Source organism: Megalopta genalis, chromosome 10 (assembly GCF_051020955.1).
Source record: "Megalopta genalis isolate 19385.01 chromosome 10, iyMegGena1_principal, whole genome shotgun sequence".
Taxonomy (NCBI): Eukaryota; Metazoa; Arthropoda; class Insecta; order Hymenoptera; family Halictidae; genus Megalopta; species Megalopta genalis.
Window position 1 is genome coordinate 12557709 of NC_135022.1, and position 22173 is coordinate 12579881.

The 22173-nt window shown below is 52.4% G+C and overlaps 1 protein-coding gene and 2 long non-coding RNA genes across 3 annotated transcripts in view; 2 read left to right on the top strand and 1 right to left on the bottom strand.

The window, feature by feature from the left end:
- Positions 1-70: 70 nt before the first annotated feature.
- The window catches only part of LOC117220253 (PDZ and LIM domain protein Zasp), a 32514-nt gene continuing 10411 nt past the window's right edge, over positions 71-22173 (bottom strand). Inside the window, exons 2-16 of the mRNA XM_076524874.1 lie at positions 17407-17558; positions 17016-17184; positions 16626-16759; positions 16449-16549; positions 15226-15442; positions 13023-13208; positions 12700-12799; positions 11840-11986; positions 11181-11234; positions 10516-10654; positions 3672-7446; positions 2803-2989; positions 2596-2716; positions 2382-2497; positions 71-2098 (exon numbers count right to left, since the gene is read on the bottom strand). Coding sequence (XP_076380989.1) covers positions 2021-2098; positions 2382-2497; positions 2596-2716; positions 2803-2989; positions 3672-7446; positions 10516-10654; positions 11181-11234; positions 11840-11986; positions 12700-12799; positions 13023-13208; positions 15226-15442; positions 16449-16549; positions 16626-16759; positions 17016-17184; positions 17407-17558 — 5676 coding nt within the window. The 3' untranslated portion in view covers positions 71-2020. The remainder of the gene's footprint in view (positions 2099-2381; positions 2498-2595; positions 2717-2802; positions 2990-3671; positions 7447-10515; positions 10655-11180; positions 11235-11839; positions 11987-12699; positions 12800-13022; positions 13209-15225; positions 15443-16448; positions 16550-16625; positions 16760-17015; positions 17185-17406; positions 17559-22173) is intronic.
- On the top strand, positions 11634-13053 carry LOC117220258 (uncharacterized). The gene is made up of 3 exons (XR_004490233.2): positions 11634-12151; positions 12617-12900; positions 12992-13053. It is a non-coding gene; the product is annotated as an uncharacterized LOC117220258 (long non-coding RNA).
- Positions 13123-17022, top strand: LOC143260158 (uncharacterized). The gene is made up of 3 exons (XR_013034274.1): positions 13123-13382; positions 16600-16814; positions 16893-17022. It is a non-coding gene; the product is annotated as an uncharacterized LOC143260158 (long non-coding RNA).

The window sequence follows — 22173 nt, forward strand, 5'->3', positions numbered from 1 at the left end:
GATACCCGTTTGAAACGTTCTGTTTGTTTCTAGGGTGAAGCAGGATAAAAGAAGTACACTCGGGACGAAGGAGACTTACATGAACATTTTATTTTATTGTAAGCAACACGTAACACGGATACAGAGGCTCGTGCGGTTCTCAGCCAGCAGCGGGTCGGATTCGCGGTTCGGCTGTAAGGACATCGAACGCGACGGACGTTGTGTTCGTTTACTGACTGCCGCGAGCCCGCGAAGATGGCACAGAAATCGGTAACCTTGTCTAAAATTATATGGCAACTGCTATCAAAGAGTGCAAGTTCCTCGATCCTCGAAGCCGATATTCTCTTTAATCGCGTTTTAATCTACGTCTATTCCGAGAACGAGACAACAGCTTTTCGGAACGTGTTTTTTCCCGTACCGGCGAAGGTTCGTGCCGGTGCTCGGTGGAACGATCGGTGGCGGACGATCGAGCGGAAAGAAATCGAGGCCCGCTGCTTCTGTCTCGAGCTCGGTTCGTTCTGTTCCGCTCCGTTCCGTCGGATGATTTACGGTGAAATTCGCATGCACGAGGATCCCGGGTCTGCTCCTCGATTCGATAATGGTAACAAGTGTCTCCGCGGAACGCTTGTTAGTAGTCGACGTGGAACCTATTCGTCGTCTAATCACGCGATCTACGACCGCGAGTCGGGTATCCGTCAATTAGTACCGCCGACGGAATCGTGACTAGCAATATTCCCATTTGAATTTTTAATGTTCCGGCATCGAACGATCCCCGATTAAATTCCGCCGGAGCCACGAGAGATTCGAGCGGCCGTCTTTGGTAGCAAGAGGGTTACGGAGAGCGTCTCTCTCCAGCGTGTCCGGTTCCCTCGAAATTCTAATCGGAGACATTGTTCGAATCGCTCGTACCTTCCGGGGGCCGACATTTACGTGACGACGCTCCGGATGCACCTTGGGCCTACGAAATATGTGATAACGCCAGTAATACTAATTGCTCGGGCGACCTTTGCGTGATCCGACCACGAGACCAAATCCGAGCTCGCAAAGAGCGCGGCGGCTCATGGCGCACAGCGTTCCTTCTATCGTTGCAGAATTGTCTGCGGCAATCGTTTCGCGAGGTATTCCGAGGTATACCCATCGTGTCCCGTCCGTTCCGAGACCGGAAGCCCGAGGGAGCCCGAGCTGACCCAAGGAAGCCGCGACAAACAGTCTCCTCCGCTGTTTTCGAGCCGTGGAATGTCGACGCTTCGCCTCGAAGGACGAACACCCTGGGAGCGCGTCGCATTGTCGGTAACGATTGTAGAACATAGAGAACGGATTCGATAACTGTCGTTGGCTTCGCGGCCTCGAACGTTTACGGTACACGACGATTAGTATTATCCTGAGCACCGAGCGAGCGGCGGCCGATCACGGAATCACGAGGAAACGCGATCCTCGAAGGACACCGCTTTCTCTCGTCCCTTTTCTCTTTTCCCTTTTCCATATTCGTTGATCGACTGTCGCCGACTTCGAGGAGTTTCTCGCGCCGCGACCTTACGCGATCCATCCGATCGAGCAGGTCCGGCTTAATCGATAGAGATAATTAGTTCTATTAGCGTTCTATTAGCGTACTCGTTCGTATTAGACACCGCATTCCCGTTGATATCGTTTCGCTATCAATCTTATCGTAAGCGGCGCGCTTCTCTCTCTCTCTCTCTCTCTCTCTCTCTCTTTCGTTTTTTGGGTTAGTGGTAGTTTTTTTTGTTTCCGGAGACGTTGCGCGCGTCTCGTCGATCGAATAGTCATACAAGAAGAAATAATAATAATAAGAACAATATAAGAAGAAGAAGAAGAAGAAGAAGAAGAAGAAGAAGAAGAAGATGAAATCACGGTAAAACAACATCGTGCAGACAGAATTTCGTGCTTGTAAAGCTAAGGTACGCGTATTCTCCGCAATATTTTTCTGCCTTTTCTCTGTTTTCTGCTTCCACGGCCCCATCCCCCACCCTGCCCTGAATCTCCCTTTGCTTGGTCGCGCATCAGGATTCGACGAGCCACGGTTTTAGCGCGCGTGATTTTTGCAGAACGGACGGCCGCCCTTCGCGTAGAAGCTCTGACCCTCGAGGTTCTTCCTGCACATCTGCAACAGAGAACGGAACGAGGGTATTATTGGTACGTTCTACTTTGTTCGAGACCTTTAATCTTTACGCGAATTTCTATTCTTCCAGGTGGAGTGTACAAACGTCCGTAATCCGAGCAGAAAGAAATCCAGCGAACGCGGGATTAACGATAAGTCCGAAGAAAGAAAGGCCGCCGATTGTCGAGCAGAATCGGCAGCCCGTTTCTTCGACATTCTTCGGCTTTCTTCCCGGTTTCGGATCGATCGGTTTATTTCGAGAAGCGTTCTCGCACTAATTGCGTACCGTGCAGTTGAAGCATTGGCTGTGGTAATTATTGTTCAGGGCCTCTACCCAGCGATCTCCAGCCTCGACGGGGAATCCGCACGCGAAACACTTTGTCGTGAACAGCTCGTTCCAATCTGCAACGTGGAAACAGAACGAAGAAAGAAATGCGATCGTACTACGGCCGAGTTAAGGGGACGACGGGCGTATAGGTTTTAGGGTGTATCGAACCAACCGGCTTCGCAGTAGGGCAGTCCTTCTTCGAGGAAGAACGGGCTGTTGCCGAACAGTTTGCCGCAATACGTGCACTTGAAGCATTCAGGGTGGAAGTGCTTTCCAATCGCGTTCAGGCAGTCCTGGAACAGCGGTGAAACAGCGGTACTCGGAAAATTCTCTACTCGAGACTCCCTTTTTCCCCCCCTAGATCTCACGGAGTACTCACGCCTTTGATCTTGTTGTTGCATTTGTTGCAGCTGGGCGCGATGAATCGTTCGAAACAGTACTCGCAGTAGAGTTGTCCTTTCTCCTCGACGAACCCGATGTCCTGAAGGGGTCGACGGCATTGCGTGTTCACGCAAACGAAGTGCTCGGGACACCATATCTGTCCGAGCGCGGTGATGAACGGACCCCTGAGGCACGCGCAACAAACAGCGTTATTATCCGCGGCTCGTCCTCCGCGGATTGATTCGGCGCGAAAGCAGATCCAAGCAGGACAAAACGACAATCAACAGACACAGAACACATTCTTTCCGTGATCGCACGGCTCGGAAATACTTCGGCAGACTAGTTTAGAAAAGTTCAGGCAAGTGCGGTTAAAAGTGTGTCTCTGCTTTTACGATCTCGTGTAGAATCGATTCGTTTACGAATTGGATTACAAACCTTGTGCACTGTTTGTCGTTTCTACAGCAGACCGGCTTTACGAGGAGACCGTTTCTCTTGCGGTTAATATTTTCCCCGTTAGCTGTTAACATCGTGCAAACACTGTTAATCACGCCGCAAACAGAAAACATCGTACAGTTATCGTATTAATTTGGGCAACAACAAAACAGAAACGTAATCGGTGCACGTTCTCGAGCGATCCCCGGCGACGCGAGATCGCCCCGATCTTTCGGCTCCTCCTCGTCGTCTGAAACGGATCGCGATATTGCGATCGTGCGAGCAACAAACGGGACGGGACGAGGGAGGCCAGGGAAGAGGAGCGAGACGGGTTGAAAACAACGAGCACATTGCAAACGGCGAAACAAGAAGTAGAAGACAAAATAAGAGAAGAGAATAAAGGCACACACGGTTGACGAGCAACGGCGAGAGTACCTGACGTAAGAGTTGCAATGAGCGCAGAGGGGCACTCGCGATCCCGGTCCGCCTGCTTGATTCAGGATGCCCCGTCCGCGTTTAGGCGCGCTGCTGCCGGCGAAGGTTCCGCTCTTCGACCCGGCACCACCGAGGCCACCGACTCCGGTACCTAGATCCGGGTGGGATGACAAATTTGGTGGGTCTACTAAACTTTGGGTATTGCTAGAGGGAGAACAGTGGGCACCGTCCTGGCAGTCATTCTGGGTCTCGCATCGACTCCCGGATTGACAGCGGGTGTTGATCGAACACTGACTGCCCGACTGACAGCGGGTCTGGGTGGAGCGATAAGAGCTTTGGGTCTTGCTAGAGTAGCTCTTGGTCTCGCTGCAGCTCCGTGTCTGGCACGTGTCGGACTGTGCCTGGCACTGAGACTGGGGCTGAGCCTGAGCCTGGGGCTTGTACAGCTGAACGGTGGGTACTTTGTTGGCAGTTTTGCAGGTCAGTCGCGCGAGCTGCCCACTCAGATTAGTGCGTGGCTTGTGGATCGGCTCGAAGGAGCTTTTCTGCGGATAGGAAGGAGGTTGGACCGTGGTTTGTTCCGGTTGCTCGTAGGGGAACGGGATCTGCGGGAAGGGTAGCTTCTTCAGCGACGGGGGTAAACCGGCCTTGGAGCAGGGCGCGACGCAGACGAAGCCGTCCTCGCAGGGCGTCACGCAGACCCCGGTGTCGGGGCACTTCGGGATTTCAACGTCGCAGGAGGATTCTCGACCGCAGCGGCCCGAAGGTTGGCCGCAGGAACCCCCGGAGGTGCCGAAGCAGGGCGAGACGCATACTCCGGCGCGATCCGCGGTCGGCACCACGCAGACTCCTGATTTCTGGCAGCAAGGATTTGGCCCTTCGCAGGGAACCACCACTACTCCGGCCTTGGTACCCTGGTCAGAGGTCGCTTTGCAGGGCAAGATGGTCAATCCGGTGTCCGGGCAAGGTTTCGAAGCGGGAGGAGCGCCGTAGCTTACGTGGCGCACTTCCGTCGAGCTGGTGTAGATTGGCTGCGCCGAACTGGCCGACGTCTTCGAGGCCAAAGGACACGGAAGCGAAGGCTTCGAAGGGCTCGTCCTGCCGATCGCGCACACGCCCTGCGGCGACTGTTCTTTCGGCTCCGGTAGCGGCTTCGCCAGACCTCTTTTCTCGCACCTCTCGAAGTCTTCGACGACCTGCAGCGATTTCTTCACTACCGCCTGCTTCTTCTCGCAGGTCTCCTCGCTGGTCATGAAGCGCTTCTCTTGGAACTGTGCGTGGACAGCGTCCGTGGGTCCGCTGACCACGTCGTCGGTCTGCTTCTCGTCGAAGTCCACTGTTTTGGTGGCCGCGTACTCCGCGTGTCTGTGCCCTTCGTCGGTGTCCTCGTCGACCTTGTAAGAAACGCTCTTCTTCGTAGGGAAGTGCACGGCGGACCGTTTCGGTGGAGGGTCCTCTCTGATTCGAGGAGCCTGCGCCTTCACGTAGCAAGGTGGCGGGGTGGGTGGTCCCGGAGCCGGCGATTTCGATCTTCCTGGCGTGGGCGTCGGAGTTCTGCTAGCCGGCGTGTACGTGTGGCCCTCCACCGCGGTCTTCTTTGTGGCTACCAGGTACTTTTGGTAGCTGGGGATGGTGTCCGGCTTCTTCAGTGCGGCGGTGATGCACTTGCTGCTGGGCGTCGGCGGTCGAGGCGACACCGAGCAGTCTCTCAGCTTGAAGTCTGGCGGCGGAGTCGGCAAAGGTCGAGGCTTCACCGGAGACGGAGGCGGTCCAGGGTCTTTCGCCCTACCTTCGCCGTAGAGGATGTCGGCCGGCGGAAGATGGCAGCCGCCCCTGTCGCTGTAGAGCGACGGCGTCCCGGGCCGACTTCCCACTTTCCTGTCTTCCGGTCCGATCTCCCTACTCAGAGGAGTGTAGGGACGCTCTGGAGCGATCATAAGCGCCTGCTGGAACGGCGAGATGGGTCTTGGCTCTATCGGCGGCGGCTTCGGTTTACATCTGTGATCCAGGTATATAGTCTCTTCCGTGTAAACTTCCTTCACGCTGGTGGACGTGCTGGCAGGCGTGAAGGGTCGGTCGGGCGCGGTGGTCAGCGCGTTCACCATCTCGGATTTCCACTCCTTCGGCGTGGAGTTCTGGATGGCGGAATGGGGAATCGGTTTCGGGCCGGTGTCGGTCTGCTTCACGAACTGCACGTGCTTCTTGTTCGACTCCATGACTTCCTGCGTCGGCGGATACTTGCTGCACACCTGCTTAGACCTGGACGACTGCTGGTCTCTCAAACTCTGGTGAACCTCCACCTGCTCCCGCAAGCTCTTCCTGCGCTCGTCTTCGACCTCCTTTCTCCGGACGCGCTCCTGGACCAGAACCTCCTCCGTGATCTCTTCGTAGGTCTCCTTGACCAGCTTTTTGCGACCCGGCGTGTCGGTCTCCTCCTCCGTGACCCTCTCCTCGCGCACCACTGTTCTTCCAAGAGGCTGTTCCCGAACCTCTTCGACCACTTCCTCATCGAAGGTGACGTGTTTGCTGCTTCGTTCCTCCTCCTCCTCCTGCCTTCTACGCTCTTCCTCCTCGCGTCTTCGCCTCTGCTCCTCCTCCTCTCGCTTCTTTCTCTCCTCTTCCTCCTGCTTTCTCCTTTCCTCCTCCTCCTCCTCTCTCTTTCTCTCCTCCTCCTCCTGCTTGGCCTTCTCGAGCATCTGCGTCACGTCCACCGCGGTCGTGACCACCTCCTTGGACTCGACCACCGTCTTTTCTTCGGTTCCTTTCGATTCTTTCTCGACGTGGGTCGCGGTGGTTCTCGTGTAGCTCTCCTCGGTGTCCTCGATCATGGGGGTGGAAGGTCTTGCCGGCGACGGGATCTTCTCTATGGTCTTCTCGAAGGTCATCGTCTTCTTCACGTGCATCCCGTCGACGTCCTCCTCCGAGGTCTCGGTGACGAAGTCGTGCTCCCCGCCGACGCCTCCTTCGTCCTCGCCAGCGATTTCGTCCGCTGGTCTAAGATCGGTGGTCTCCTGGTCGATCTCGGTGATCTCCTCCTTGGCTTCCTCCTGCTTGATCGCCGGCGGCGTCGGCAGGGGCGGCTTTTGGCAGATGGTTTGCTCCCTGCGGCAGACTTTCGAGGTGTAAGAGCGATGCTCCTCGCGGAACGGCTGGTTCCTCTCGCATATTCGCTCGCGCTGGCAAATCTCCTTCTGGTGGAACTGCTTGCAGACCTTGGGCGGCTCGGCCCCGTAGCTCTGCTCGTAGAGGTTGCCGCCGCTTGTCACGGTAGCCGTCCAAGGCTTCGGAATCGGCTGGACGATCCTCGTGGGCGTCAACGATCTCCTGACGCTGTCGGTCGAGCTGGGCCTCGAGGTGATCTCGCCTCTGGACTGTCTCTCGGCGGAGGAGGAGGTCTCCACCAGCTCGACCTTTCTGTAAACTGGCCCCGGGCAGCTGATCCGTTCCATCGGATTGTACTGGAAGCTACCCCAATGCCTGGTCACTCTCTCGACCTCTTGGTCGGTGCTCTCGGTCCTCTTCTTGTTCAAGGCCCGCTCGCAGGCCTCGATGCAGGCCTTCTTCTCTCTGACCGCCGGTTTACCCCTTCTGTCGAGGGCGGGATTCGGATCGATGTACAAAGGACTGGCGGTGGGATAGGTGATTTCCTCGATCGGTTTCGGCGGTGGCCAAGAGAGGCTTTTCGACTTGACCGAACTCGGTCGGCGCTCGGTCTTGGTCTCCTCCTCGACCAGCTCGTAATAATAGGACTTTTCGTGGGTCTCTGTCGTGTTTTCTGGGATCGGGCGGTATCACGTGGTCGTTCGACAGGGGACAGGGGGTCGGGGATAAGCGAGCGACGGTGGATACGATCGAAAGCGGGCCGAACATACAACGAACACGAACACAGAAACACAGAAAACATTTTTGTAAGGCGTGCAGCGACACGGACGTTTCGACGACAGACAAGACGGGTGTGTTGGGTCGTAGGGGTGAGTTAGAAAGAACGAAAAAAAAAACAAAGAAATCAGCCGTGAGTAAGAAGCACATTGAGCGGCTCGTGCCCGCGATCCTAATCTCTATACGCGTCTCTGCTCTCTAGCTTAATCTAGACATCTGTCGTCGTGTTTCAGATCGGGGTGGGTCGCGGGCACGTCCAGGGCGCTAAATGAAAAGAAGCGCAACTTAAAAGAAAGAGAGCGATTAAACGGTAGTGAACGTCGCGGAGGCAACTGGCTCTGAACGAACGGACAGAAAGCAAACGGAGAAGCGGAAGCTCGTTGACGCATGGTTGGCGGTCGGTTGACGGTCGATTGACGGTCGATCGACGAGCGTTCTTGGCAGTGGCAAGCGTTAACGAGTGAGCAGTCGCACTTCTCGGTGAATCATTGATCATGAAACGCAGGCTACGGAAATTATGGCCACGAGCCCTCCGAGCGTTTTAGCCATCTCGACGACCCCGAGTTCCCCTCGGAAGCTCCGACGACGCGAGAAATCGAGGGAGGTAGCGGATTATTTTCATCTGTTTAGCGAACTTTCTGCGGCTCGGTCTGCCGCGATTACACTTCGGAGGAACTTGAAGACGTGTGCGTCGCGTTGTCACATGAAATTGGAGAAAAGGAACAACATGTATCGAGCGAAGAGCTTGCTCGGCTTGGCTGTCGCTTTATTTCGTAATTCCACTTCAAATCTCTCAACACTCTTCGAGGAAACACTTGTCGATATGGTTCACGACGTTACCGATCCCGAAACACGTGATTCGGCTTCGACGAATAAATAAGTCACGCTGGAATTACCGGACGGCCGGAACGGCCGGTTCGCGATCGATCTCTTCCACTAAATAGACGTTCTTCTACGCAGAAAATAGGATACTTTTGATCGAAGTACTCGCTCGTTAAAGGTTCGACTTGTAATATATCTGATATAACGATGGATAGACGAACGAACGAACGAGCGAACGAACGATTGAACGAACAAACGAACGAAAGAATGAATGAATGAATGAAATATGGAATCGGTCGTTTCGACCAGTCGAGTAATCCTGGCGTCGAGGAACTCTGAGAACGTTTCAGGAGTCGTCGCTCACCGAATCACGATGTTCGAGACAGCGCGAGGGGAGATCGTGAACGTTGAATATAATAATTGTCATATATAGATATAATCGGATATCGTTCGATTCGGCTGTCAGCACAAGGACGACGACGACGGCGCAGTCGAGAGCTACCGATTCATGCGAACGTGAGGGAGAAAGGTCTGGGTTTCGGGTTGAAAGATGGACCGGCTGAAAAAAGATAAGAAAAGAAAAAATTATGCCCAGGAAAGGTAATGCTTTTGGCTGATCGAAGCACGTATTCGATTCCCATGTCTGTGCTTATATGCGTGCGAGATCGTTTTAACGTTGCGCGCGTGGTTTCAGATGTTCGTGAAATGAAACGGGGGAAAGAAAGATAACATGCTCTCGTTACTCGAAGAAGAGAAAGAGGAACACACCGAGAGGTGAGGAGAACAAAATACAAACACGCGGGTATATTTTTGTACTCGACGTGTCCTCTCTGCGGTTACGTAAGCTCTCGATGCGGACCCGATTCATTAATTCGCTATCCGGGTCTCGACCGAATCGTTCCAATTTCGTTTCGATCGGTCCGCATCATCGTTGCTCGATACGTCCGCGGAGTATAAATAATCATCGTCGAAGCGTGCATCACCGTTTCCCCGATTCGCTATGCGATCGTGATCGAGAATGATGAGAATGGCATGCGAATATATGTGTGTCTCGCAGCTCTCGGAACCCGCCGTCGACACGTCGCGAGGATCGACGACCGGATGCGAGTGGCAAGTTCGACAAGAGAGCTTTGCGAACTTGGAGTAAACGCGCGCGCGCCGGCTGATCTGCGATCTACGATCGAAAAGAATCGTCCCCGTTGGATCGCGTGGGCGCACCGTGAAACGGGAACGAGATCGATGACGAAGGGAGGTGCGAGTTGATGAAAAGAAAAAAAGTATGCGAGGACGCAAGCCAAATGGAGCATGATATTAGCCAAAGCTCGAAACTCGGTCAACAGGCTCGTATCTATTCGCCATACCTGTGAAGGGTGCGCTTTTTGGCTTTGCCAGGGCGGAGATCAGACCTATTTGCAACAATCGAAGAGCAAAGTGAGGCCAAGGATAATAGACTGGTTCGCCGTCAGGATTATACGCGATCGAGCGGAGATCGTTCCTCTAGATACCACGAAAAACTCATGCTCTCCGCTTGTCGTCGGCACGCGGATTTATACGGCCCCGCGATTTCCTGCTCTTCTACTTCCCGGCGACCGGGAACCGAGAACCGCGAACCGCGAAACCGTGAACCGCGAGCCGAGAAGACACTGGCGTGCCTGTCGTAATTATCCCGGTGATTGGTCGTCGCATCGCGTCGCGACAAGGAATTTCGTGCATGCCCCAAACGAGGTCTGAGCACCTGGTACTTCGGCGTTTGTTCTACGAGCCTTTTAAACTAGATCTCGCGTGTACCAATGGAAATTCTCTCCTACGGTTCAATTCTCACTACCTCACAACCTTTCGGGTACGAGTCCTGCCCGATCGATTGCCATCAATTCGGCGGATACCGTAGGATGAAAACTCCGGGTCGCTTTTGCAGTCTTGCTTCTCTGGCGTTTGAGAGCCCTGCTCGGATCCCCGACGAAGGGGTCAACGAGGTTGCATAAGACGATCGCAAATTATGTAACGCCGATTGCGCGGATGGGAGAGGCGATTTTTTCCGCGTCCGATCTCGACACCGAAATTCGCGCGGTCTGCTCGCGGGATAATTCCGCGGGATTCTCCGCGCGTTGGCGGATCGTTATCCTCCACGTAGAGGCGAACTTACCAGTCACGGTCTGACTCTGAGGTCGCGGCAGAGTGCTGCTCCCCGAGTTGATCAGCGGAGGAGGCGACGACAGGTTCGACGGCAGAGTGCTCGATCCTCCGAACGGCTTCGGACCAATCAGGTTGTTCGAGGCTGGCGCCTGTGTGCGGTACAAAATACTTGGTTATTCTCCGTGTTGCGTGTCCCGTTAGGCCTGACGAGACCGTCGAAGGCAAAAAAAGTAAAGAAAGGTAGAACGCATACTGCGTGCATCGCATTCCGACAATGAGAAAAACACAGACACAAACGCGAGTTCGTTAAGCGGTCGGCCCGAAGAGACGACGAGACTAGGCGCCCGCTCGCTCGCTCGCTCGCTCCGCTGCCTTGGACATGCTCGAATTTCACTGACACCACCGGGATCTCGAGTTCCGTGCACTCGTTCGGATTATCCGGCAATAATGGTCCGCCGATCGGACGAGGCTCGCGAATTCGGGATTGCGGAGGACGCGACCGAGGCAGGCGAGATTCAACGTACTTTTCCGGAGAACATAGTCTGGTGTTCAAATCAGCGGGACCGCGGTGCGCGCGATTATCATCGGATCGGTAAGGACGTACCTTACGGAGTGTAAGGTTTCGAGTTGCGAGAGGCTTAAGACGGGCCGGGCTGGGCCGCGTTGGGACATTACCTGGACTGATCGGAAACTGGGTGGTTCGACGGGCGATGTGCCAAGGCGGGTGGGCTGCAATGCATAAAACGACAGAACGATGTCACGTGGCGGTGGCAATTAAAAAGGGGGAGAGATTCGGGGAGAAGCCGACCGCGCCGGCAACACGCACGCTCCCGATCGCGCCAGGCTAATTAGTCACCGGTTCGAAAAATAGGATGACAAAGACGAACCAACGATCAAGATTGCCAGCCGATGGACCGATTTCTCCGACGAGTCAACGAGGAGGAAGTCCGCGGATCCGAAGGACGAACCGGTCGAATATCATAACGATGACACCGATTCATTCGCCGCCTGTCGCAACTTTTTCCTCCCTTCTCGTTTCCTGCGTCTTTCTCTTTCTCTCTATCATTCACTCATTCTCTCTTTCATTCTATCTTTCACTCACTCTCTCTCTCTCTCTATCCATCTATCTGGCTGTTTATCGGTTTAGCTCGCGTTCTCGTTACGATACGTGTCCGAACGAGATTAAATCCCTGTCAATCTTGCTCGTCGCGTATCAATTGGCCAACCGGTCGACCGGACACGTAAGCGCGACTGCTATGCGACATGGAAAATCGACGGCAACGCGAATTCGATTCGGTTCGAAGGTTCGTAGGTTTACAACGGGTTCAGCCAACCTCTGTGCAACCGGTCTGTATGGTGATCGTGCTCGTAAACGTTTTCGATTCCCAGTGGCACTCGCCGTTCGTGATGCAGCCGTTCCTATTCGGGGACGATACTTGAAGATTCGGGGATCCGTAATCTGGACTCGAGCGATTGTAAGCCTGGAAAAGCGATTAGTGCAAAGCGGAGGCCACACACGAGTTAAGGCTGCTCATCTTAGCAATCTCTCCCTCCCTCCCTCTCTCTCTCTCTCATTCTCTCCCTGCGATTCCGGTTCTTATTCGTCCCGCAAAACGTAGCGTCAGCGTTTCAGGATTAAACATCGCGTGAGTACACATCAGCTTCCGTTACTAATTCTTCAAAATCTGAGTGTATGCTTGGCCGAAAGGTGTTCGCACGGCGTGCTAATTATAAGGAGCTATTACCGACGCGCATTACATAATATTTACACCACTGTTCAAGGTGAAGATTATGCAAGCCATTCGATAATTTCCTCGCCGTACAAAGTTCAGGAGTTCCATCGAAAGCAGCCAATTGGCACTCGGAAATCGAAAGCTCGAATCGAAATAGTACCGCGGCTCGAATGAAATTTTTGTACAGTGGCTCCGGAAAGTCTCGCTGGGGCGACTAAAGAAATCGTACGTCAAAGTTCAAGGAATGTGCGTTAGAGTCGATCACAAAAAAAAAATAAAAAGGAAGAATGGTCGAACGTATTTGCGGAGATTGCGAGTTTCCAGTCGAAAATTGGAGACTTTCCAAAGCCAGTGGAATGTAGCAAATGTGATTTTCAGGCAGGGGCAACGCAAAGCGATACTCTCTATGCTGAACACGACGAAAGCAGAGTCGAAGTTAGTACTGTTTGGAGGATACTCACAGAGAATGGCAGCGGCGAGGACGCGTGGTTGCTCAGGGGTGGAGAGAGCGGCGCGTTCGCCAATGCAGCGGAAATCGTGCTGGCAGGAGCCCTTCCGCCTCTGGAAATTTCATTGGATTTTTATTGGCGGTTGTCACGCGTTATTCCCATCGGTTCTCGCGCTCGCGCAATCCGTTCCGTTCCATTCCCGTGGAATTTCCGGTAAGTCTTTAATTGCCGGCTTAACGGCTCGCCTACGTTCGCCACGGTTTGCTTATCTTCGTTAGTGTTTCAAACGGGATTATTGTTTCAGGCGTAGGAGCAACGAGGGCTCGAATACTCACGGCGGCACGGTGATTGGAACCATGCCAGCAGGTGCGTTTTGCCTGGCGACCAGCTTCGCGTGAATGTCGCAGTACAATTTGTTGTTGATGTTGTAGTAGCCGACGTTCTTCAGGGAGGTGCCGCAGGTCGAGCATTTGAAGCACTCCACGTGCAGGTTCTTCTCCTTGATCCTAACGAAGACACCCCTGCGGAAAAAAGGCGGATCGTTTCAGTCCCTTCGCTCGCTGTTGCTTTCCCGACAAGTGGACAGAGTGTCATGAGTTTTCGTCCTATTCGATGATAGCGGATAGAAGAACTCTCGCCACCTCGACGACGGAGGCCGAGAACGCTACTTTGGTGTGGATGTACGTGAAACGGTGGTGTGTAATGCATCGCTCCCGTCGGAAGAGGTTCGATCGACAAGAACAAGCGCGAAAGATTTAAGTAGCGTCGCGTAGAATAAACGCTTTTCGACGATCGAACGACGAGGACGGTTGCCAAAACGCTTGAAGACGGGCAAATTCTTCCACGGACCGCTGCCAAATTTTTCTCACTGTTACAGGCGCTTGACTTGTTCGATCGAACACTTTTCTCCGAGAGCGTAGGCACAGTTCGATCTGGTCGAAACAAAATCCCTTCGGACAAAATCCCAACGCCGATGAGCGAACGAATGTCTCCCGAGCGAAAAAATCTGATCTCCGCGGTGAAAAACCGGTGTGAAAATACAGTGTCCGGGGAAAAAAATACAAAAAGCATCACATCGACATATCAAAACGACAAAAAAATGGTACTGGAAAACAGTGGAAAAAGTCAAAAATTCACAACACCGAAAGCATGTTCTACGTTGCTCTCGCGAGAGCATGTTCGACGATTACCACACCGAATGATGTTGAAGAATTGCGATCGAGATGGAAGAATGAAAAGATTGAAGACATAGAGAAAGAGAGAGAGAAAGAAAGTGAGAGAGAGTGATAGAGAGAGACAGAAAGGAAGAGAAAGATATCGTGAGAGAAAGAAGGGGAGAGTGAGAAAATGTGTAGAGAATGAGAGAACGTCTCGCGAGATGAGAGGCGAGAGAAGCTTGCACCAGTGCGAGTGCGAGTGCGAGTGCGAGTGATCGGCGCACGGCTCCCTGAGGATGATGGAAATCCAGTCAGATGATGGGGAGCCGTCCTTCACCGACGAAGCGATACCGACGACAGAGGCGACAGAGAGGGTTGGTGCTTCGACGCAAACACAGAGCAGGAAAACCGTGCAACACGCGTAGAAAGATAGCACATCGGCAATCCCCCTTCTCGATCGACAGAGCACACCTGACACCGGCTCGGTCGATCGATCTACGGTCGCTCGATGAAGGGGTATGCGTGGTGCGGACGTTTTCGTCTCGATCAAAGCGTTCGACGAATGATACCAGGCGATTCTACGACAATCGAGCCACGATTCCGCGTTCGTACTGTTTCTCGCTGGGAACGAGATCCGTGACTCGTCAATCAGTTTATCATCTACATCCTCCGGACGATAAATTCAACCCTTATCACTTCAATTCTGCGGCAATTCAACTTATTGTTGTTAAGTAAGTGGATTATGTTATTTGAACGTACGGCTACATCTGCTGTCCAGATGACTTTTATACCAGATCTATAATGCGCCACGGGCGTTAAAATCACCTACAAAACGCAATGATTTGGAGTTTCAGAGAGTTGGTTTAGTGATGCTGCAGGTTCAGCAGAGATCAAATTGTGGCTATTCGGTAAATGCTCGTTCCACGTCGTTAATTTTACAGGCGTGAATATTTTAATGGGAGAATGGCTTCCAAGTCTCGTCGTAACTCGGATATTTCCAAAGGTGATGTTATCGTTCAAATAAATAGCTGCTCCTTCATCGGTCTGTGGCGCGCTAGTTACGTTTTTAACGCTGTCGTTTTTTAAAGTTCGTCTCTCCTAGACAGATCATATCTGATTTATCGAGGTGATAAGGGTCGATCGAGCTTTCCGTGGATCGAGATCGCGTTGACGTCTCGGAGTCGCGGGCTCGTTCCCACCCACGCGTCGCAGTGATCACTCTCAATGATCCGTACGTTCGTTCACGGGACACAGTCTGACAGAAGCGGCGGATAGAAATCGTCGGCAAGCTAACAGATACCCCGATCGATCAACGACCGGGCTGGCAAAAAAAAAAGAGACGTGGGGATAGAAGAGGCGATTTCACGTGGAAAATAGTTACACGATCACTCGGTCACAGTTGCTACAACGGACGATCGAGCTGTCCGAAGATGGGGAGGAGTCCTGTCGTTGCGGCGCACGTATCCACGAATTTTCATTGGAATTGAAGGCCGGAGTGCCGTGGAGCGCATGGAATAGAGGCGTGGGTGACCTCGGCGAGGTGGCCCTTCCGCCAACCGCGTGGCTCACCGACGAGTAAAACTCTGTTCTCGGATGAACTACGACATGGAAGTAGAGAAAACCGATCTGTGACTCGACTGGACACCGGCTACAACTTTTTGATAGACGCGAGCAACCAGCTATCCCCTACGGGTTTGGTCTCTGTCATCTCTCGTCCTCCGCGTTCGAGGACGTCCCCGGCCGAACCGGATCTTCGGTTCCCATTACGAGTCTTCCGATCCTCGAAGCTTCGGTCGTTCGATTTGCCGGTCCGGCGGTTTAACGATTTCAGAAAAACAGAGCGTATCACCGAGATCCGATTCGAATGGGAATATCCGCGACGCTAGAGAGGCTCGCCTCGTTGCTCTTCGAGGAGCCGAAGAAGGAACGCTCCGATTTCCCTGTCTCGTAACTGTCGACGGCTGAAAGAAACGAGGTAACGGCCGAGGACGCGATCCGGCCTCGTCAACTTACACGATGAGCCTCTCGCATTCGGCACAAATGTTCTGTCCAGGCGGCAGGCTCGATTGCGGCGTCGAGGGCTGCTGTTGTTGCTGTTGCTGCTGTTGCTGCTGCTGCTGCTGCTGCTGGTACTGCTTGGTTTCCGGCGAGGATACCGGCCTCAGTCCTGCCAGGGCCGGCGACGACGGCGTAATCACGCCGCTCTGTGCAGTGGGCTCCGCTATTTCGCAAAGAAGTTATCGTACCGAAAAGACCGGCGTCTTTCGAGCCAGCTGATCCACGGAAAAAATCACTGGAGAGCGACCCGTCGTACTCTCGTGGCTCGCCGCGTCTCAATTACGATTTCCGGCCGAGAACCGCTCTTCCGTTTCGTTCTCGTCGAGCAACGCTTCCCTTTTAACGCAACCGGCCAGCGAGGAGAACTCTCCAGTGATTCTTTTGACTGCGTCTACGCGAAACACTGTACTACCGTAACGCGATACAAAGATGCCTCGATTGCTGTCGCGTTTCGCCATTCTCCGCGAGCCTTCGAGACTCGCGAAAACTCTGCGACAGTTATCGAGGCAAGACTGGAGCAAGTGGATGATGTATGCGATTACTAACCAGGCTCCGGTGTCTTTGGTTCCTTGTCCGCTTCCTGGACCATCTTGAATACCTCGCTGTTCTCGGCGTTGTAATTCTTCTCGTTCTTTTTGAAGTTCACCCTGAAAACGATAGAGAACGTCAGTTTAACCCGGGGGATATTTCTTTCCAGGTGGTCGCTGAACAGCACAATTTTACCCGAGGACACCACCGGCCAGGACCTCAGCCTGCGCGGAGAGCGTCTCCGCGATGGTTTCCTCGCTGTAGATCCCCACAGGACTGTTGTATTGTTTGTTCACGATGGACTTGATGGAGTCGCCGGTTCCGTTCAACTGCAACACGAGCGACCGATTACCTTCTCGGGGCTACGTTCATTTGGTCTATCGGGTGAGCGTAAAAGCGACAGGTTCTTATTGAATTATGCGTAGCCATAAGTAGAAATACTAAGAGGAAAATGTGTCGCAGGTAGGCTACAAAGAGAAAGAGAGAGAAGGAGAGAGAGAGAGAGAAGGAGAGAGAGAGAGGGAGAGAGAAAGAATTTGGAGCAAGGCTGAGATTCCTCGATTCATTTCGCTAATTGACACTAACGAATGGTTTTGGACTGAAGTTGTGGCCGCTGCCGATGTGCGATCCATCCTGTTTCTTCGCTGCCAACGACGTCTTCGTAACTGGAGTAATGTTGCCCATCGAGGTGGGCGACGGCGACGGCATGCTGGAACCCAGAGGCGTCACGTGCGGCTTCCATGTGCCTCCACCTCTGTCGGCACGACGGTAAATTCAATATCGCTATAGCCCTTTCTCGTCGATGATCGTCGAGGTACAGGGTCGCGATCGTAAATAGAATTTTACGGACTTCGTGGGTCCTAGAGGGTCGCGGCATTAAATGCAATCTCATAGGCTCCGTGGTCGCGCGCGTTCACAATCGTCGTGGTAAAAGGGCGGAGGCAAAAAAAAGGGAAGAATGTTAATGGCAGTCTACCTTTGTACGGTGATCTCGAAATTGTTGCCGGCTCTGACGATCACGTCCTGCGCGTCCTTGTGCCTCAGATTGTACATTTCGGTGCTGTTCACCCTGATTACTGCGTCGCCGGCCTTCAAGCCAGCTGCTTCCGCCGGTGAGCCGCTATTCACCTGCAACGCGTAATATCCTCTTAAACGATCACGTCTAAAATTACGCTCTCCACGCAGAGAAAATACCATCGTTCGATCCAACCGAACTTTAATCGCGTACGTCTCGCGTCTCGGAAACGGCTTGCCGCTGTCCCGACACAATCGAGACCGAGACGCGGCCCGGATGATCCAAGATCCGCCGGTGTTCGGATCCGTCATCGATGCGCGTCTATTTTTAAAGGACACGCGGTTCGACCAGGAAAGACTCCTCTCCAGAGTCCAGGCTTCGGTCACTGTATTTTAGAAACGCCACTGTGGCCGCCATATATTTAACCCTCGGATGGCTGGGCTTGGTTCCATCTCGACTCAGGATTGCAAACTACTTTAAATCACTGAACTATCTGTATACGATCCAATGAGGAGATTAACGTTGATCTCGAAGGTATTGGTTCGAAGATATGCGAACAAAAATGATTGCTTAAGTGTCAGGACGGATCTAGTCGTGCTTGGAACAATTCCAATTCTGTCTTTTAAAAAGCTCTGTTAGCTTTATTTGTTTATCTTGCGGTCAAACGTTAGTTAGTCGGCCTGTCCGAGAAAATTTTAACAGTACAACCATAAATCCTAACGTATAGCCTTTTCTAGTTCTGAAAGCAAGGCTTTTTTCTGTTTGTTTTTTTAGTCCTTCGCACTCGTACGGTGGCTCCGAGGCGCCGCCGTAGAAATTGTTACGTCACGTTCCAAAATAATTTCCACACTATCTACGTTTATATTTAATAAACTGCTGAAAGTGTAACAGTTGGTACGAGTCACAATATTCGAATTTATATGCATAACATGCGCTAAGATATGCAAAATGAAAAATACTGTAGATCGGAAAATTTATTTTCGATTTCGAGTTAAAATGGCTTCGAGTGCGAAGAATGAATATCGTTACTAGACTGCGGGTTTTATGCATTTATGGCAAAAATGAGTAGGTGTAACTATAGAACAGTGAACAGAGATTTAAAGAAACTGAAAATATCGTTCCATTATTTCGAACATATTAAAATCGTTGAAGAAAGAACAGGCTACGCCTCGGAGGTGACTCAGACAATTTTGATTTCGCAGTCTAAAGATCCGCTGTCTGAATCATTAATCCTCGGAATACGCAGCTCATTAAAGTCTGAACGAAACAGCGGCTTTAAGTAATATACGGCCGTCATTGTGTCTGCGCCAACGGTAGCTAATGCTTTCAATACGAAAGTCTTCCGAGGATCATCTTCGGGAGCAGGATTATCGATTAACGACAGGATCAGGATCGAAGCATTAATCGAGCAGTCGAACGGTAGCCTGGATCGTCGAGAGGCGACGCCGCCGATCGCTGTTACTTTCGCGACTTGTCGCTTTATCTTTTCCCGGGTTGCTCGAGCGCAACAGACGCCGCCCGGCAATTAAGGAAATGGATTACCTCGCGTGATCAACGGGTCGCCGTAAATCATCGTAATTTATCGCGCGTTACACCTCGCGCTCGCTCTCCCGCGCGCAGCCTTACGGCCGCGTGATTGCGCGCGAGGTTAATTACGCTATTAATATGTTTGGTAAACGGCGCGAGATCGATGGCGAGCAAGCCTCCTCTATCCGTGATCCTGCGAGGCCGCGATCGGTCCAGACGGGACAAAGAGAACGCGACGAGATGTTCATTAAGAACCACCCGCCGCCAGATCGATGCGGCTTATCTCCCTCGGTTTCCCCGATGAATTTGGGGACAATTAATAGATCCAGCAGAATCGAGCCGGCCTCGGTTTCCGTCTATAAATACGGCCGGTGATTTATTACCGGTATTTTTGTATCGGGAGAGATTTTCAACGACGGGGTCGGCTCGCGGCGCGTGCACGGGCTCCGAATGTTTCCAGGCCCGACAAGGCCCGAAGGAATCTAGGTCGATAGCCAAGAGACCAAAGGTCTCTGGACTCGCGTCGCCGAGATCGGGTCATCGGAAATAGGAGGCGCGGAATCGTCTTTCCTGCCGTAACAGTCGGATCCGGAAGAACGTTCATCGAAATCCCCGTCGCAGGCCGGATCGGACGTCGATCACGATCGATGCGATTCCCGGGAGACGGCGAACGGAGACACGTGCTAGGCCGCGACCGGGCTCGTTCTCGTTGGACCGGTCGGCGGAAAATCGCAGAGCCCATTTGGTCGATGACCAACGAACCTCTGACCAGAGCCGTCCTCCGACAGTCCCTAGGTCCGCGACCACGTAGGACGTAAGTCAGGGTTAAGCTCGGTGGGCACCGTGAAAGCCTGCCTCTAAAAATAGTCCTGGACCGGTCTAAAAATAGGCGACTCACACGCACGCCTCGGCCACACGCACGCGCCCGTACGGCGTACACCTCTCGGCGTCGCCCGACGGAGAGATAGAATGCACCAAGGTGCAGCGCGTATAGTCTTCTACGTATGACATATCTGGCCGGCCGTTTTCATTCCACGCTCTGGCCGCTCTGCCCGCGTGAACCGCGATGAATGAACGAGTACGCGCGTACTCGTCGACGTATATGCGTGTTCCGAGCGAGTACGCGATGTCTCGCGGTTCGGCGCACGCCTCTCGCGTAATAATAGCGTTAGGCGATTTCGGGCGAAGCTTCCGGCGTAAGCTCGGGCCTCGGGATCGGCGCCGATTCCCATAGATTTAATCGTCGGCTGGGCCCGAGTCGGGGCACGACGATTCCAGGGACCGTGAGAGACCGAGCGAGATTGGAGCCGTCCGAGATTTTTCAGGCACGGGAAAGGTTCGAGGACACGGTGGTTGGTGCCGCCGCGTCCGGCAGATAGTTTGCCGCGGGCATTATTAATAACGACGCGTCTAAAAATAGGGCCGAAATATGTGTGACGCGGGCGCAAGTAGATGCACTTGAATGCAGTCGAACCGAGAGGGAGAATACGCCAAGGTGTACGAGGTACGCATTCCAATGGGCGGGTTATCAGAGACGGATCCATCCCACATTCCATGCTGGAATGCATCTCTGCTCTTTTTTCTTTCTCTCACTTTGAGGGCTTAAGGCTTCGTTCATACGTGCCCTCTCTCTCTCTTTTTCTCTTTCTCTCTCTCTCTCTCTCTCTCTCTCTCTCTTTCTCTCTTTCGCCCTCTCTTTCTCGGTTGATACAGCCTCGAAAAACGTGGACCGAGGCTCGCAGAGCCGCGCAGAGCCGCGCGGAGAGAAGCGGAGCCGAGTCGCGGCCGCAGGGAACGGGCCTCGGTCAGTGACACCGGTTCCAATCGGACCGAATGAAAGGGAACGCGTTCGGAAGGAAATAAGTCACCGATACTCGCTGCTTTCGCGTCACTCTCCCATTTCGCCCTAGATTTCACCGGTATCCCTGTGTTACGATCACCCATTCGACCGATGAAACGCGATTAACCTTCGGAAAACGGACGCCTCCGACCATTGCACCCTTTCGAATGCATGGGTTTCGCAACCCTGATCTATGTGTTTACAAGTGTTCCAGTAAATATTTCAGGTTACCGTTAACACGATCCAAATATATGTATATAAAGTAATGTCTCCCTAATTGACGCTCAGATTGTACACAAAACTGGACAATTTCGGAAGAGGAGATTCCATTATTCGAGCTTTGCAACTCGTTTTTATAGTTACCGATTGTCAACAATTATAAGAACGAGCTGCAAGACTCTAATAATCGTACCTCCTCTTTCCAAATTGTCCATTTTTGTGGACAATCTGAGCGTCAATTAGGGATACATTACTGTATATATAATATATATACAGTGTCCCACAAAAGTGTTCGTACACCTTTTAAAACGCATTAAGTTTTTTAAAACATTAAGTAACTTAAATTATTTTTAGATGATAGAGGGACTAGTATACTAGACAATGACCAAAATGTCTTTTTTTTAAATTTTGCTATTATTTTGAATGACAAAAAAAATAAAAACACTCGTTTTTTAACTTTTTTATCTGAGTCTATAACGAAAATTTAAATAATGTCTTTAGTAGACCTCTATATTTTTTTATTTTTTTCCCAAGTAATAGCAAAATTAGAAACAAAATTTTATTCATTGTCTAGTCGACTTCTATCGTCTAAAAAAATGATTGAACTTTTTATAGGTGATAGAAGGACTATTCGACTAGACAATGAGTAAAATTTTGTTTCTAATTTTGCTACTACTTGGAATGATAAACAAAGCAGGAAACTCTCCGAAGATCTCTTCAAACGTAATTTGAAGATACAGATTATTCCGATGATTCTATCGGCGAATCAGAGACAGTGGACGGACAGCATCTTTCCGCGGATTTGTACGAAACCGGCGAGTATGGCAAATACTGCGGGATTCGCGGCGGAACGTGGGGCTAGCCGGTGCCGTAAACCTCCTTCTACGGGCGACTGAATACCGATGACGTCGTCGCCTCGAGAGATTCGAGGATTTTTCGCGCGGACGGATTCCGATCGTCGCGATGTGATTTCGATCTGTCCCGCCTCTGGTCGACCGTGGCGAGAAGGGCGTGAGACGGCTCCGCTCGTGAAGAGCGTTCGGTTATTCGGTTGCGAAGGCGAACGCCGACGCCGACGTCTCGAATTCGAGGGAAGTGGGGCATGGGGCACCGCGGCCGGATTTACTTGGAAACGATGGATA